Raw genomic sequence first — 13,880 nt, 5'->3', positions numbered from 1 at the left:
ACACCCTAGATCCAATGTAGATTCAAGCTCGAAAGACAACTACACTGAAGTGTCCTATTGTGTCTAATGTGTTCGTTGCAGTATGGGTCCTTATTCTTTATATTTGAAGTTTTAACCATTGTGGGGGATTGTAAAAAGTGTTTAATACTTAAGAGTAATATACATGTTATTTCAATATAAATGTAAGTTACTTATTGCTCTTCCATCTTGATATGCCAAATTTACACCCTTAATCTCACATCGAATAGTGAGGAGCTGATTATTTGGTTTATGTATAAAAAGCACCGATTTTATTTAACTTTGGGATTAAGGATCACACTCACGCAATAAGTGTGAAGCGATGTGCGATGCAAACCCAGCTTGAACCCTAGTATGATTGGGCCACGGATATATAGTTTACATATTAATTAATATTAGTATTTTTATATATGACTCGATAAAAAAAAACCCATTACTGGGTTAAAATATCAAGGTGCTATTAGAGAGGTATCTTCCCCTAGGGAGGTGACTTGAAGGGTTACCCTCACAAAAGGAGATGACCTTATCCTTTTGCCCATAGCTTTTGATCTACATAAACCCAGATACAAACTCCTTTATGCACAATTAATTTTCCTCCTCTCTACCTGTTGTCTTCCTATTTAACAGTGAACACAACCAGAAGGCACCAGAAGTAGCCTTTCTAAAGTACAACCTCAAAAGTTGGGGTTGAAAATTTACATGGTACCCTTGTTGAACAATTCAGGTGTTAAATACCTTAAAGAAAGTACTTCAAGTACGTTTCAACTTTGTCAACAAGGTCGCAATTACAGAAGTCTACATAGTGTGGACTTAATGATAACATACTTATAACATAAAACTGGTGGACTGAATCATTGAATAATCTGTCAAAAGCTGGCCAAAGATGCTAATTAAACATCCAAACTGACATCCCTCAGCCCAAAGTTCAGATCAAAAGGTGATTATCCAACTGGGCAACTGAATTTTTGCCATGATATGTGCAGCATAAAACCCAAGCCAGGTTTCTTGGGTATTGCAGAAAGAAGGTAGACTAAATATCAAAGAATACAAACTAAACTACAATCACTTAAATGTTAGGCTCACGGCACAAATACAACTAATGAGTTTAAGTTGAGGCATTATTTTACATCCTCATTTTAAAGACAATAAAAACTTTGTTGGAGGGTCACTGTGGAGGTGGATTTTTTGCATCTTGTGATTCCTGTTTTGCTCCCGACACAGCTGCAGTTGCGGCGGCTGTCATGGCAGCTGCTGCTGCACCCAGCTTTACACCACCAGCAGCCTTCATTGCACCAGCCACCTTCGCAAATGCAGCAATACCTCCAACAAGTATAGCCCTCAATGCAACAGTTGGTTTTATTGCCATTTATGTTACCTGTGATAAGAAAATTCAATGCTGTGGTTAGGAATATGTAACCCAAGCACCGTCCATAGAACACAATGTCGTTGAAATCACTGTATCTTCATCAACATCATATCATTTTTCTCTTAGAAATAATTCCAAACTACGCAAATTGTACAGTTGATACTTCCGACCATAATTTTAATATTTCAACTCCATCTTTGGGTGATCTTGAGAGGGGAGAAGATTTAGTAACAGAGCAAAATGAACCAAACAAAAGGATCATTTAATCCTTTTGCAGCTAGCATGAATAATTAAGAAGCAGCATCCAAAACCTATATTAGTTACTGTCTTTAGAAAGATGACAGGTTAGCATACTGATATTGAGCTGGTTGGAATTCAATACAGAAAGCAATTAGAGCATTTCTTCATTAACTGGGTCCTGGACATGCAAGTTCTTTTAGGAGGAGTCTGAGATAAAGAGGAAAAGATTTAAAACTCATAATGATGTAAGAAATAAAGGTATTCTGCAATCCGGGATGCCACTATCTAAATACACGCACAACCCACAACACCCCCCCCCCAAAAAAAAAAAAAAAAAAAAAAAAAAGAGAAAAAGAAAAAGAAAAAGTAGCTTGACCAGATCATAGACCTTGAACTTGTATCTAACAGTCAAAGTACCACATTGATATTACAATTTCAATGGAGATTTCTCCAAATAAATATGAAAATAGTATAAGGGGAATTCTGGTCTAAAGTGCAAGCAAATATTTATTCCATTTGTTTCTTTTACCCTCTTCCCTAAAAACAATTAGGATATCAATCCAGTAAATTCAGCGAATCGAACAGGCTCACTAAACATGCGTAGCAGAAAATATGCATATCATGAATGAGCTACACAATGGTATTGTGCCTTGGAATAATCTACATCTTTGGGTCAAGTGTCCATGAGCACATTGAAGTATTGAACTTATTCGTATGGCTGATGGCACATTTGCGGACCTCTCATGGGAGAGGTCCAGGCAAATAGATCTGGGAAAGTAATAGCAATACGTCAGAAGAATATCCCAAGCAAATATAATTTTTCTTAGAAATTTTAAACCACAATGCCAAGAATACGATCACTGAACCCAGAGAGTTTGGTGCAACCTGTAAACAGCTGCAGGTCAGGTCCAGGTATAATTGCTTACAGTTTTTACATTTGACCCAATTAACAGGTTAGTATAATATGATTCTATGCATTCTTAAAACTAGATATGGAAATCCTGCTAAAGTGTACCATAAGGAGGATTCCTCATTATGTTGGAATGGGTAGTTTAAGGACCGGGGGGGGGGGGGGGGGGGGGGTTTGGTTGTTGGTGCTTACTTTTAATTTAGTTAAGGGTAGTTCTGTTTTCTAGAGTCATGTACTGCTCACAGCAGATATAACGTTCTACCATGAACTCTTCTTATGATTTTTGCAATCATCTCCACGCTCTCCCCTCCGCTCTCTCTCTGTAGGTACTGGATTCAGGTCTTGTTTCACTACATGGTATAAGAGTTCTAACCAGTAATTGCCTTCTCTGTATCTGTTTTGAGAGTCTTGGTAGGGTTTTCTGGTCTGTGATGTGCATCCATTTATGCATACTTACAAGTCTCTATTGAAATCTTAGTTGATAAATAAAAACAATTAGGTTTTCTTACATTGATAAGATTGTAATTGAGGAAAACATATGCTGCTGCTCATAGGATAGCTGTGAGGATGCTGTTATTTTTAAAATTTACATGTTTCTTGACCTTACTCCGTACGAAGGTCTGCCTCTTCTACACCATGTGGATACTGTTACTTGATGTTATCTCTTCCTTGTGCATGGAGGTCTCTTCTTTTTAATGTGAACAAGAGACTTAATAATGAAATATTTATTGTGTTCACGAGTTTCCCAGCATATTAAGGCCTCAGGCAGGATTGTTGAATATGAATTTCTGCTGCATTATTAATGTGGACTCACAGAACCTCTGCTTTGCTGCAATATATCACTTACTGGAACCTACTTTTGGCTCCCCTATTTGCTTCTGGAAATTTAAAGATTATTATTGTCCACTTGTATCATCAGCACAGTGTCATACACTTATTTGAAGATCATTATTATTCACTCCTTTCACCTACTCGGCTGCTCGGAAACAATTTAATCTTGTAATGACGATGACTTGTTTGCAGCAACCTTATGCTGCTCTGATTAACAGCTTAACAGCTATCTTATGCTGAATTTGTAATTTGCAACCACCTTATGCCGTTATTGGTGGCTCGCAGCAAATTATGCTCCTCTTTGAGAAGATTGCACTTACTTTCCTAGAGAGGCAATTATGATAAGTTGCTATGTGTTGCTGCTATGATGATTTAGCTTGTGGTTGGTACTATCTACCATTTTTTTTTTCTGGGTTTATTCAACATGAATATTTTCTAAGCTGTTATTCATGATTGGAGTGTTAGTGTGGGTATTGCTACCAGAATGAAGTTCTCTTTGAGCTCACTGGTGTCTCCGACTTCTGTGTGTAGATCGATTTTGTTCTTCGTAATTATTTTTGTTGTTCTAAAGTGGAGCATTACAAATTTATACTGGGGGGGGGGGGGGATTAAAAGAGTATCATCAGGGGGATTCCACATTCTCCTTATGTTGGTTGGAGTAGTTTTAACGGTCACATTTCTGTGTTTCTGTAGCAACAGTAGTTTACTCCCAGTTTATCTTAATAAGAGTATAGTCATCCATTATCATTTTCTGCTCACATAATAGTATATTGCTCCCCATGGGGGTGTATTACCATTATAACATGAACTCCTGCTTTTCCTCTCATGAATCTCTCTCCATTTTCTCTTTCTTCTCTACTTCTCTCTTACTTCTCTCTCTTCTGCTCCACAGGTACTGTTCAGATCCTGTTTCACTAGAGTCCTATTAAAGGGAATAGAGTCAGCTCAATCCAAGAGCGTACCATCCTTATACATAAGCAATTTAGAATATACATAGATAGGTGAAGTCCCAAAACTATTCATAATGATCTTAAACCCTCATTGTCTAACTGTTAAGTAATGATGTGGCATGTAACCTGGACTTGAAATGACTCCTACACCCTAATATGTTTGATTCTCGTCCCTGCTCAACTAACCTTTTTCACCCTCATCTGTAGATCAGCTTGGACATTCTGTATAAAGACCCAAAATTTACTTAACAGTCCTTCCATTCTTTGATGAAGAAATTCCAAGTCCCCGAAAGTTCTGATGAAGGTGAATATGAAGGAGTACCTCATGATAGTCAATAATACCATCAAAGGTGATCTTAAACACAGACTCAAGCCCTCTTTCTCTTAACAGTCTCCCTTAAACGGCTTCAGCGGCGGGGCTTCTGCACATTTTGCCAATCTGAATAAATCAGTCACCTCAGATCAATATGCAAAGGGACTGGACAGCAGTACACGAGACTTAACTCCATCCTCTTGATGTCCTCTCCTCTCTTTCTTACCTCTTCTATGCATAGTTGTCACGGCGACGAGGCGATGCGAGGCGGTTTTAGCTAGTTGGGGCGATGAGTCGATGAGGCGGTCGAGGCGTTTTAAGTGAAATTTTTAGTTTACATCTCATACACTCTAATTCTCTAATTCATTATAAATGTATCATATCTTTTATAATCAGTAGACCATAAGCTAATAAACTGGTCTCGATTATACTTAATAAGTTATAAGTTACAACATGGTTAAAACATAGAAAATAAAGAAGAAAAAAAAAAACAATGCCCGGCGACATACCGTTGCCTGAGAAGGTGGTGAACAAAATCACCGGAGTTTACTGCTGTTAGTGTTAACAAAATCTGTTAACAGAGAATAAAAAGAAAAGCAGAAGAAAGAAGAAAAACAATATCGCAAAGTTGAAGTTGCCAACCTTTGCCTAAGGCGCTGGGATCCAAGAACTGCCGGAGTGCCGCTGCTGCTGTAACTTCAGATTTGAGGGTCGCTACAACTGCAAAAGCATTTGTAGACTTTTTACGAAAAGAAAAAAAAAGCAGAAGAAAGTAAGAAACAACAGCAGAACCTTCGCCTGAGATGCTGCTGCCGGAGTGCTGCTCCCACCGCCTGAGATGCTGCTGCCGCTGCAAATTGTACCAGACTTTTTAGGAAATGAAAAAAAAAGCAGAAGAAAGAATAAGAAAGTAAGAAACAACAGTGGAACCTTCGCCTGAGATGCTGCTGCCGGAGTGCTGCTCCCACCGCCTGAGATGCTGCTGCCGCTGCAACTCTGTACCAGACGGAAGAAAAAGAAAAGAAAAGAAAAGAAAACAGCAGAAGAAGTCGCTGGAGATCAAAGGGAATGGTCGCTGCAACAAATCGTTGCCGTCGTCACTGTCGCCATCGTTGTTCATCGTCGTCTCCTTCGCCGTCGTCGTCGCTGTCGTCGCTGTCGTCAATCGAGAGGAAGAGGAGGCCAAGAGATTTAGGGCTTTAGTGATTTACGGTGGAAGTTTTGGTTTAGACTCGATTTGGTCGAGTTTAAATCTACTACTTTTTGTTTTTTTTTTTGGTTAATAATAATGTAACAATGATCCCATGTTACACTAACCATGATCCCATGTTACATCTTAAGTATTCAACCATTAGTTGATTCTCAATCGGAATCTAATTTTCAATTCCTTTTCTACCTTAGATTTGGAATCATAAATGTTGTTATTTTTTAAATACACAAAGGCAGTCGTCCAGGGGTCTAAGGCGTCCGAGGCGCCTGAGGCGACCGCCTTATGGGTAACAAGTGAGGCGACACTCGCCTCAGGGGCTCCACAAGCGCTTGGAAGCCAAGGCGTCGCCTAGGTGACGCCTTGACAACTATGCTTCTATGGTAAGTCTCTTTCTTCCTTTTTACTGAATCATTTTCGTTATTCCCTTTATGTTTTTGGTTTCCCCCTAGTTCATGCTTCTCTCCCATTTTTTGATTCTTCCCTCACTTTTGTTACTCTGTTTTGTCATTCTACTTATAGTTACGTTTACTCTTACCCTACACTGTTTCGAGTGAAACTGGTAGCCCTGATATGTTGTTTTGATCTCTCCTTCCTTGACCTCCCATCTCGACATTTGGTTTGGTGTTCACAAATCCCTAGGAGACCCATACTTGCAAATCTGAGACTGAGATACCACCTGGCTTCTCAGAGGTACTTAGAACTTCAAACCTCGTTCTGCAACTTTTTCCTTCTCAGTTTCAGCAATTAAAACCTATTCTTGAGTTGATTATTTTTATGGAAAGGTATAGAGAGTGTAAGAAAGATCTTCACATAGTGTTTATTGGCCTAGAAAAAGCTTATGATAGAGTCTTTAGAACGTTATTTGGCAAGTACTAGAGGAAAAAAATGTTCAAGTAAATATGTGGCATAGTTTGAACCCCCCAAAAAATAAAAATAAAATAAAAATAAAAAAAAAAAAAAAATAAATGTGGACATACTTAAAGATATGTATATGATGGTTTAGCAACAAGTGTAAGAACGGTGAGAGGAAAATGTGATAAATTCCCAATTACAGTTGGGCTACATCAATGCTTAGCTTTATCCCCATATTTGTTTGCACTAATAATAGATGATTTAACTAAAGAAATTCTACCTGAGGTTCTTTGGTGTATGCTTTTTGTTGATGATATTGCTTTGGTAGATGAGATACAAGTTGGGATTAATACCAAGTTAATATTATGGAAAACAACTTTGGAATCAAAAGGTTTTAAACTAAGTAGAACGAAGGAAGATCTAGTGTGTAACTTTGGTTGTGATCTAATGGATGATGAGGTGGTGAAACTTGATGAGAAGGTAATTTCACAACGTGGTTATTTTAGGTGTTTTGGCTCAATCATAAATAACAAAGGTGATATAGAGAATGATGTTTCCCAATGAAATAAAATAGGGTGGATGAAGTGAAGAGGTGTGTCCAAGGTCTTGTGTGATCGACGTATACGTTTAAAGATTAAAGGGAAATCTATAAGACTGTCGCACGACAACTATGATATGTAGTGCAAAGTGTTGGTCTATTAATAAGCATCACATAAATAAACTCAGAATCACAAAAATAATGACGCTAAGATGGATGAGTGGAAAAGAATAAAGTTAGGAATGATCATATTAGAGCTGGTCTATGAGTAGCTCCAATAAATTATAAGCTATGAGAAATTCGACTGAGGTGGTAGTGTGGCATAGCCATATTCAATGAAGGCCTTTAAAAGCCCCTTGTACCGAGAAGTGATTTAATCCATGTCGAAGGAACTAGAAGAGCTAGGGTAGACCTAAGATAACCTTAGGAGAAGTGATGGAAAATGATATGGATGGCTTATACCTTGTATCGATATTGCCTTAAATTGGAAGGCAAGGATCCATGTAGCTGACCCTAGTTAGTTGGGATAAGGTTTGTTGTTCTTGTTGTTGTTTTGAGTTGATTATTCTGAGTGTGTGTTGGTCAATTCCAGCCCTTCGATTCACCAATATATGCCTAAATTTTGGAGTTCATTGGCTTATGATGGACAGCCATATTATATCAGTCAGAATGTTCTTGAGAATGGGAGAAACTGAGAGGGGGTATTGGAGGCAGAGGAAAGAGTTGTAGAGCCAGAGAATTTGAGAAGAAGGTTGGTTGCAAAGGTAGGGGGAGGAGACTCAAAACAAATGAGGGTGTATGAGCCATTTCAAGTCCAGGTTATATACCATGTCATTACTTAAACAGCCATAGCATAGCCTTATCCACCCTGATGCAGTCAGCTACATGGATCCTAGAAAAGACAGGAGGAAGACAATAATGAAAAGGAGGTGTAGCACAAAACCTCAACATAAAACATTAAATGTGGGGCAACGACCATTACTTTGGACCATTTCATAACATCCCAATATTCTTCTCTAGGTCTCAAAAGGAAGTGAGAAAACAATGGAAAGCATCAAATCATAAAAGTCTAGCCAAAAGGGTTTGGCTGCATGTATCTTTGATTTTCACTCAGCTCTATTGGAGGACGTACAATGAAAAAAGCCTAAGCACAGTAGGTCTTTCTTCAACATTTCTCCTATGGTTTTCTTAGGGTTCCCTCTGGTTCTTATGAATCTCTCAATTTGGATTCGGTCACTCTTACAATCTGGGGGTCCCTGAAGGCCCTTGTTGAACGTGGCCAAACCAATTCAAATGACTCCCTCTAAAAGCTTATCATGTATCAAACATACTCCCAATTCAGCTCCAATAATATCTTTTCTTACTGCTTTTCTAGTTTTCCACAAATCTACCACAATATCCTCATCTTTGCAATACCAAGTTTATTTATATGACTTTCTTCACAGTCCAATATTCCTCTCAGTAAATCTAGCTGGTTTAACAACAGTCCTATGAAATTTCCCTTTTGATAGAAAGTTCTTAATGGGCTGTTAATTTTTTGAGTTCCTTTCCCCTGGGAAATCAAGGTGGAGTACAAGATGGTTATCAGAATGGTTGTCTTTATTAACATTTCAGGCAAAGTACAGGGTGCGTAAGATAGGGTTCTCTACTACTTTGAGGGGTAGCAACCTCCTAAGAACGAAGTGGGGGAAGAAGATCAAATTCATTCATACCTTTTCATCACAGAATTACATGGTTTTATAAGCTATCACTCACAACAAACATCTTCCAACATTCCCAGAAACCATATATTTTGTCGTACAATCTGTCTCACATCCTAACGACCTCTAACAAACTCATCTCCCACTTTTACACGTGGCCTTCCAATCTGATGTTCCTTCTACGTGACCTGGAGCTTCTGCGGGTAACATGGGTACCATAATCAGCATTGTCAGTGGCCATATCATCATCGTCCCTGTGAGAATGAACCTTGTCCGAAGGGTTTGGAGAGGGGTAGGTTTCATCCAGGTAGGTAACGTCATCCCAATTGGCATCTTTGGGAGAGAGCTCTGTCCACTGAATTAAAGCCTGAGGGATCCAATGGGTAACCTCTGCGGATGGTACAAGTTGAGAACAGCCAAGGGCATAATGGGGACACCATTGTGCTCGACCTGCAGTGCCTGGGGAATGTTGGATGTGGGTGGAGCACCAACACATTCCTTGAGAAGGGATATGTGAAAAACATGGTGTATGCAGGCAGAGGGCAGCAATTGGAGACCATAAGCAAGGGGAATGATTTGCTCCAAAATTTGAAAGGGACCAAAATAACTGCTACTCAGTTTTTTATTACGTCAGAGGGCAACAGGGTTCTGCCTGCAGGGCTGTAACTTGACATACACCTAAGCAGCTGGCTCAAACTGTCTGTTTTTGCGGCCTTGATCAGCCTGAATTCTCATTCGCTTTTGTGCACACCGCAGATTGGTGTGGAGGCGAAGAAGGATTTCACCCCTGGTTATTAGAGAACGGGCCACCACCTCGTTGAGTGGTGTCGGGAATGTAGCGATGCACTGACAGGGGGAGGGGGGTGGGCAACCATAAAGGGCCTCAAATAGAGACATGCCAGCCGCAGTGTGGAAAGTTGTATTACAGCAAAACTCCACCCGGGGAAGGAACCTGATCCACAACTGCGGTTGATCCGTGGTGAAGCCTCTCAGATACATTTCAAGGTTCCTGTTCAGGACCTCGCTTTGGCCATCATCTGTTTGGGGATGGTAAGCACCACTTACCAGGAGGAAGGTGCCCTGAAATTTGAAGAGGGCCTACCAGAATTTGCTCAAGAAAATAGGACCCCGATCACTGAATATAGAACGGCGGAGAGCATGTAGGTGTACAATTTCTTGAGAGAACAACTCAACAACATTATAGCTAGAGTAATGGCTACCCAGAGGGAGGAAATAGGCGTACTTAATGAAGCGGCAACCACGACCAGAATGGTGGTTTTACCATTTGAGGGGGAAGCCCGGTGATGACATCTATAGCTATGTCCTCCCACAGGGATGGGAAGCGGCTGAAGAAGGATGGCAGGGGATGAACAAGAAGTTTTAATTTGTTGACAAATCAGGCAGCAATAACAAATTTGTGGACAACATAATGTAACCCTTCCAATAAAAATTGCTAGAAATATGGTGAAAGGTGGAGGAATCCTGCATGGCCACCCACAGGGGACAAATGGAACTCATTTAAAAAGGTTTCAGAGAGAGAAGTGGGGGGGGGGGGGGGGGAAGGATGACCTGGTCCCAGTGAAAGAGGAGGCCATTGCAGAATTGGTAATAACGTTGGAGGGAGGGGTTGGTAAGAAGGTCTTGACATATACATTGAAGGTCATGGGATGTGGCAGTCTCAGACTTCAATTGGTCAAAAAACCCAAACAGGGGCTTGGAACAAGAATAAGCCAATAAGGAGGCGGTGAATTGTCAGGACAGGGCATCCACAGCGTCAGTGTCCTTGCCCGGGCAGTAGGCAACTTCGAAGTTGAATCCTAGAAGCTTGGCTAACCACTTTTGTTGTTCAAGGGTATGTATGACCTGTTCTGTGAGGTCATGAAGGCTTTTCTGGATAGTCTGAATAATGAAGAGGTGTCCCAAGAGGTATTGATGCCAGCAGAAAACGGCCTCTATGATGGCAAATAATTCTTTGGCATAGGTGGAGGCTGAGGATGGGAAAGGTTGGACCAATGAGGGCTTGAATGGAGATTGCAGTATCATAGGACGTAAGAGGGGGTTCAATAGGCAGAGGATCAATTTCAGGAGGAATTGGTGCGTACTCAGTGTCATCTTCATCGCCGTGGAGCATGAACAATTGTTTAGAATTTCAGTGATGCCCAGGGGAATACTCATCATCACAATTAAAAAAAAAAAACCTTTATCTTATCATTGCATTTCCTAGGGTGTAAGCCACTTGATGGGAATAGGTAGGGGTGTCAACGATGTGGTTTGGGGCTGAAAAACACCTAACCCAAACATGGCCCTTTAGCAAAATAACGGTTTCGGGCCGGTTTCGGTTTGGTGTGGTTTGGGTTCGGGCTAACTAACGGTTTGGGTTAACGGTTTAGATTCGGGTTGACTAACGGTTTATGGTGTGTAAGAAAAAGAACAAGAAGAAACAATTGAGCATCCTACAACAAAAGCGAAAATTATACGGAAAGCAAAGTTGTTATTGGTCAATTTCCATTAAAAAAAAACCCACCCATTCTATAGAAATCAAGAACCTAGATATTAAGTAGTAAAATGACTATTTGATCTTTGAATTCATGCTTCATTTTTTAACTGTCTATACCAACTACCTAATGATAATATAATGATTCAAATACTATTTAATGTAAAATTACAAAACGGGTTATAACGGGTTGCGGTTCGGTTTCAGGTTGGTGCGGGCTCCACAACCCTCAGCCCAATTACGGCCCATTAAGATTCGGTTGGGCCCGGTCGGGCTATAACGGGCCGGTGTGGTTGGGGCTATAAATTGACACCCCTAGGAATAGGGGTTAGGGGCATAGAAAGGGTGCTGGGGCAGGAAGAAGGGCATGAACAAGGGGCACGGGGGACAATAAATAGGTAGTCGGTTGGGTAGGTGAAGCAAGTTGAGCAACTTGGCCTACTGAAAGCATACCAAGCCGATGGCATGGGCTATGGCGGTGGGGCGGAATGACCAGACCTTTACTGCGAGTTGCATTGTTAGGACGAAGGCTGGTGATGAGGCAACTGACGAGGAAGGAATTGGGAATATTAGAGATATGATTTGCTAGGGCCTCAAAACAAGTTTGGTAGTTGCTACGGTATTGGTTTGGGTCAATTTGGAGAGGCGCCTTGGAAATCATCACAGTCGGAAGGACCAAAACAAGTTTGCAGAGCTTGAGTGAAAATAGGGTAGGAAGTGAATTAAGCAGTCCGCTGCATTGGACCATCCAAATAAAAAGAGGAAATGATAAGGTAGTGCTCATTGGCAGTGATGTGGTAGTCGAAGAATTGTTCAGCATCGAAGGGCCAGCCGGTGGGATTTTCACCACTAAACTGAGGGAATTCAATGTGTATAGTGTGGGGTCGCATGGCACCCATAGAGGAAGGCATAGGATGAGGCAGGGAAAGGGAAGAGGAAGACTGGGTGGAGGAGGTGGGATCTGGGAGTAAGCGGTGGCGTATCGCCTGTTCAATGAGACCATCAATGGCTTGGAGGCGAAGGGTGATATCAGAGAGCGTTCGTTGTGTTGTAGAGAGAAGTTGTTGGGTTTTAGTGAGGGAAGTGTGGAAGGCGATTAGCTGTTCGGTATTGGCAATGGATGACTCGGTGAGGCATTTCATGGCTTCATCAAGGTGGCAAAGACAGGTTCCTTCAGCCATGGAATGCAGGAAGATGACAACGAAAGCACCAAACTGATAGAATCCTCTGCTATTTTGAGGTTAGCAACCTCTTAAGTCGAAGAAAGGGAAGAAGATCAAATTCATTCATACCTTTTCATCACAGAATTACATTGTTTTAAACCCTATCACTCACAACAAAACATCTCCCAACGTTCTTGAAACCAAGTATTCTCTCCTACAAATTGTCTCATATCCTATCGACTAACAAACTCATCTCCTTTACAGGTAGCCTTCCAATCTAACATTCCTTTTATGTGACCCGCAGCTTTTGCGGGTGATGTGGGTACCATCTTCAGCCCTGTCGGTGGTCATATCAGCATTGGCATAATTTTTCCAACCACATCTCGTATTTCTAATAGCATCATTGGTTCACCAATTCTGCTTTCCAGGGACGAAAAACCGAACATAACTTTTTTTCCCACTCCAAAAGTACATAAAGAAGATAAAGAACGGGCAATATGCAGTTCTATCAGCATATGCAAACGTGGTGAACGGCAAACTGTTTAAAACCGAACTCAACATTTTTTTAGAAGTACATAAAGAATATAAGACGGGGGCAACATACAGTTCTAACAGCATATGCAAATGTAGTGAAATGAGATCTGTTTAAGATAGTCTACTCGTCGGAATTGATTTAGTTTCAAACGCATATGCGGATCAATCTAGTATTCATTTGGTTTACCAAAAAAAAAAAAAAAAATCTAGTATTCATTTTAATTTTTAATATTTCTCTTCCACATAAAAATGGAAAATGCGTGATCATGAGAAGCAAAACACAGGTATTGTTTCCAATAGTCATATTTAGAAGAGATAAATAAAAAGCTTGTTAAAATGGAAACTGAAGAACAAAAACGCAGAAACTGATAAATAGGTAATTGCTTGTGATCTTTTGATTTACTCTTAATCAGATCAAATAAATCATTACCTGAGAAAAATGAACTCGAAATTGCTCAGACCTCTTTCTTTCTTTCTTTCTTCTTCTTCTTCTTCGTAGTCCTGATGCAAGAATGATAGATTAATTGCTTCGGGGTTCCTAAAAGATATTCTATAAACAAGAACGAGAGCAAGAGAGCGAGAGTGAAATTTTTGTGTTGCGCGGAGAGCCGGTGGAAGCAAAGCGAAAAACCATAAGAATTATGGTGATGGAAAGCAAAGAGTCAATGGCCCTCTATTTGAGCCACGTGTGTGAACCTAGCTTGAAGTGAACGGTTCAAATATAAGGATGGCTAGACCGTACGGTTTATTTGGTGATTGCA

At 40.4% G+C, this 13,880-nt stretch overlaps 1 protein-coding gene across 3 annotated transcripts; it reads right to left on the bottom strand.

The window, feature by feature from the left end:
• Positions 1-457: 457 nt before the first annotated feature.
• On the bottom strand, positions 458-13,793 carry LOC149011705 (uncharacterized). Of its 3 annotated transcripts, XM_089161406.1 has the most exons (4): positions 13,550-13,793; positions 5,559-8,120; positions 5,421-5,478; positions 5,269-5,348 (listed from the first exon to the last, which is right to left on the bottom strand). In XM_089161406.1, the coding sequence occupies exons 2-4, from the start codon at positions 5,746-5,748 to the stop codon at positions 5,327-5,329; spliced, it is 270 nt and encodes an 89-aa protein (XP_089017532.1). In that variant the 5' UTR covers positions 5,749-8,120; positions 13,550-13,793; the 3' UTR covers positions 5,269-5,326. The 3 variants fall into 3 exon arrangements, with proteins under 3 accessions (XP_089017534.1, XP_089017533.1, XP_089017532.1); XM_089161408.1 differs by adding an exon at positions 458-1,393 and having other exon boundaries at positions 5,271-8,120; XM_089161407.1 differs by lacking the exons at positions 5,269-5,348; positions 5,421-5,478; positions 5,559-8,120 and adding an exon at positions 461-1,393.
• Between the last annotated feature and the right edge of the window lie 87 nt (positions 13,794-13,880).

Source organism: Hakea prostrata, chromosome 7 (genome assembly GCF_041222555.1).
Source record: "Hakea prostrata isolate BN-2017 chromosome 7, UWA_Hpros_2, whole genome shotgun sequence".
Classification (NCBI taxonomy): Eukaryota; Viridiplantae; Streptophyta; class Magnoliopsida; order Proteales; family Proteaceae; genus Hakea; species Hakea prostrata.
This window is presented reverse-complemented; position numbering and strand designations above follow the sequence as displayed.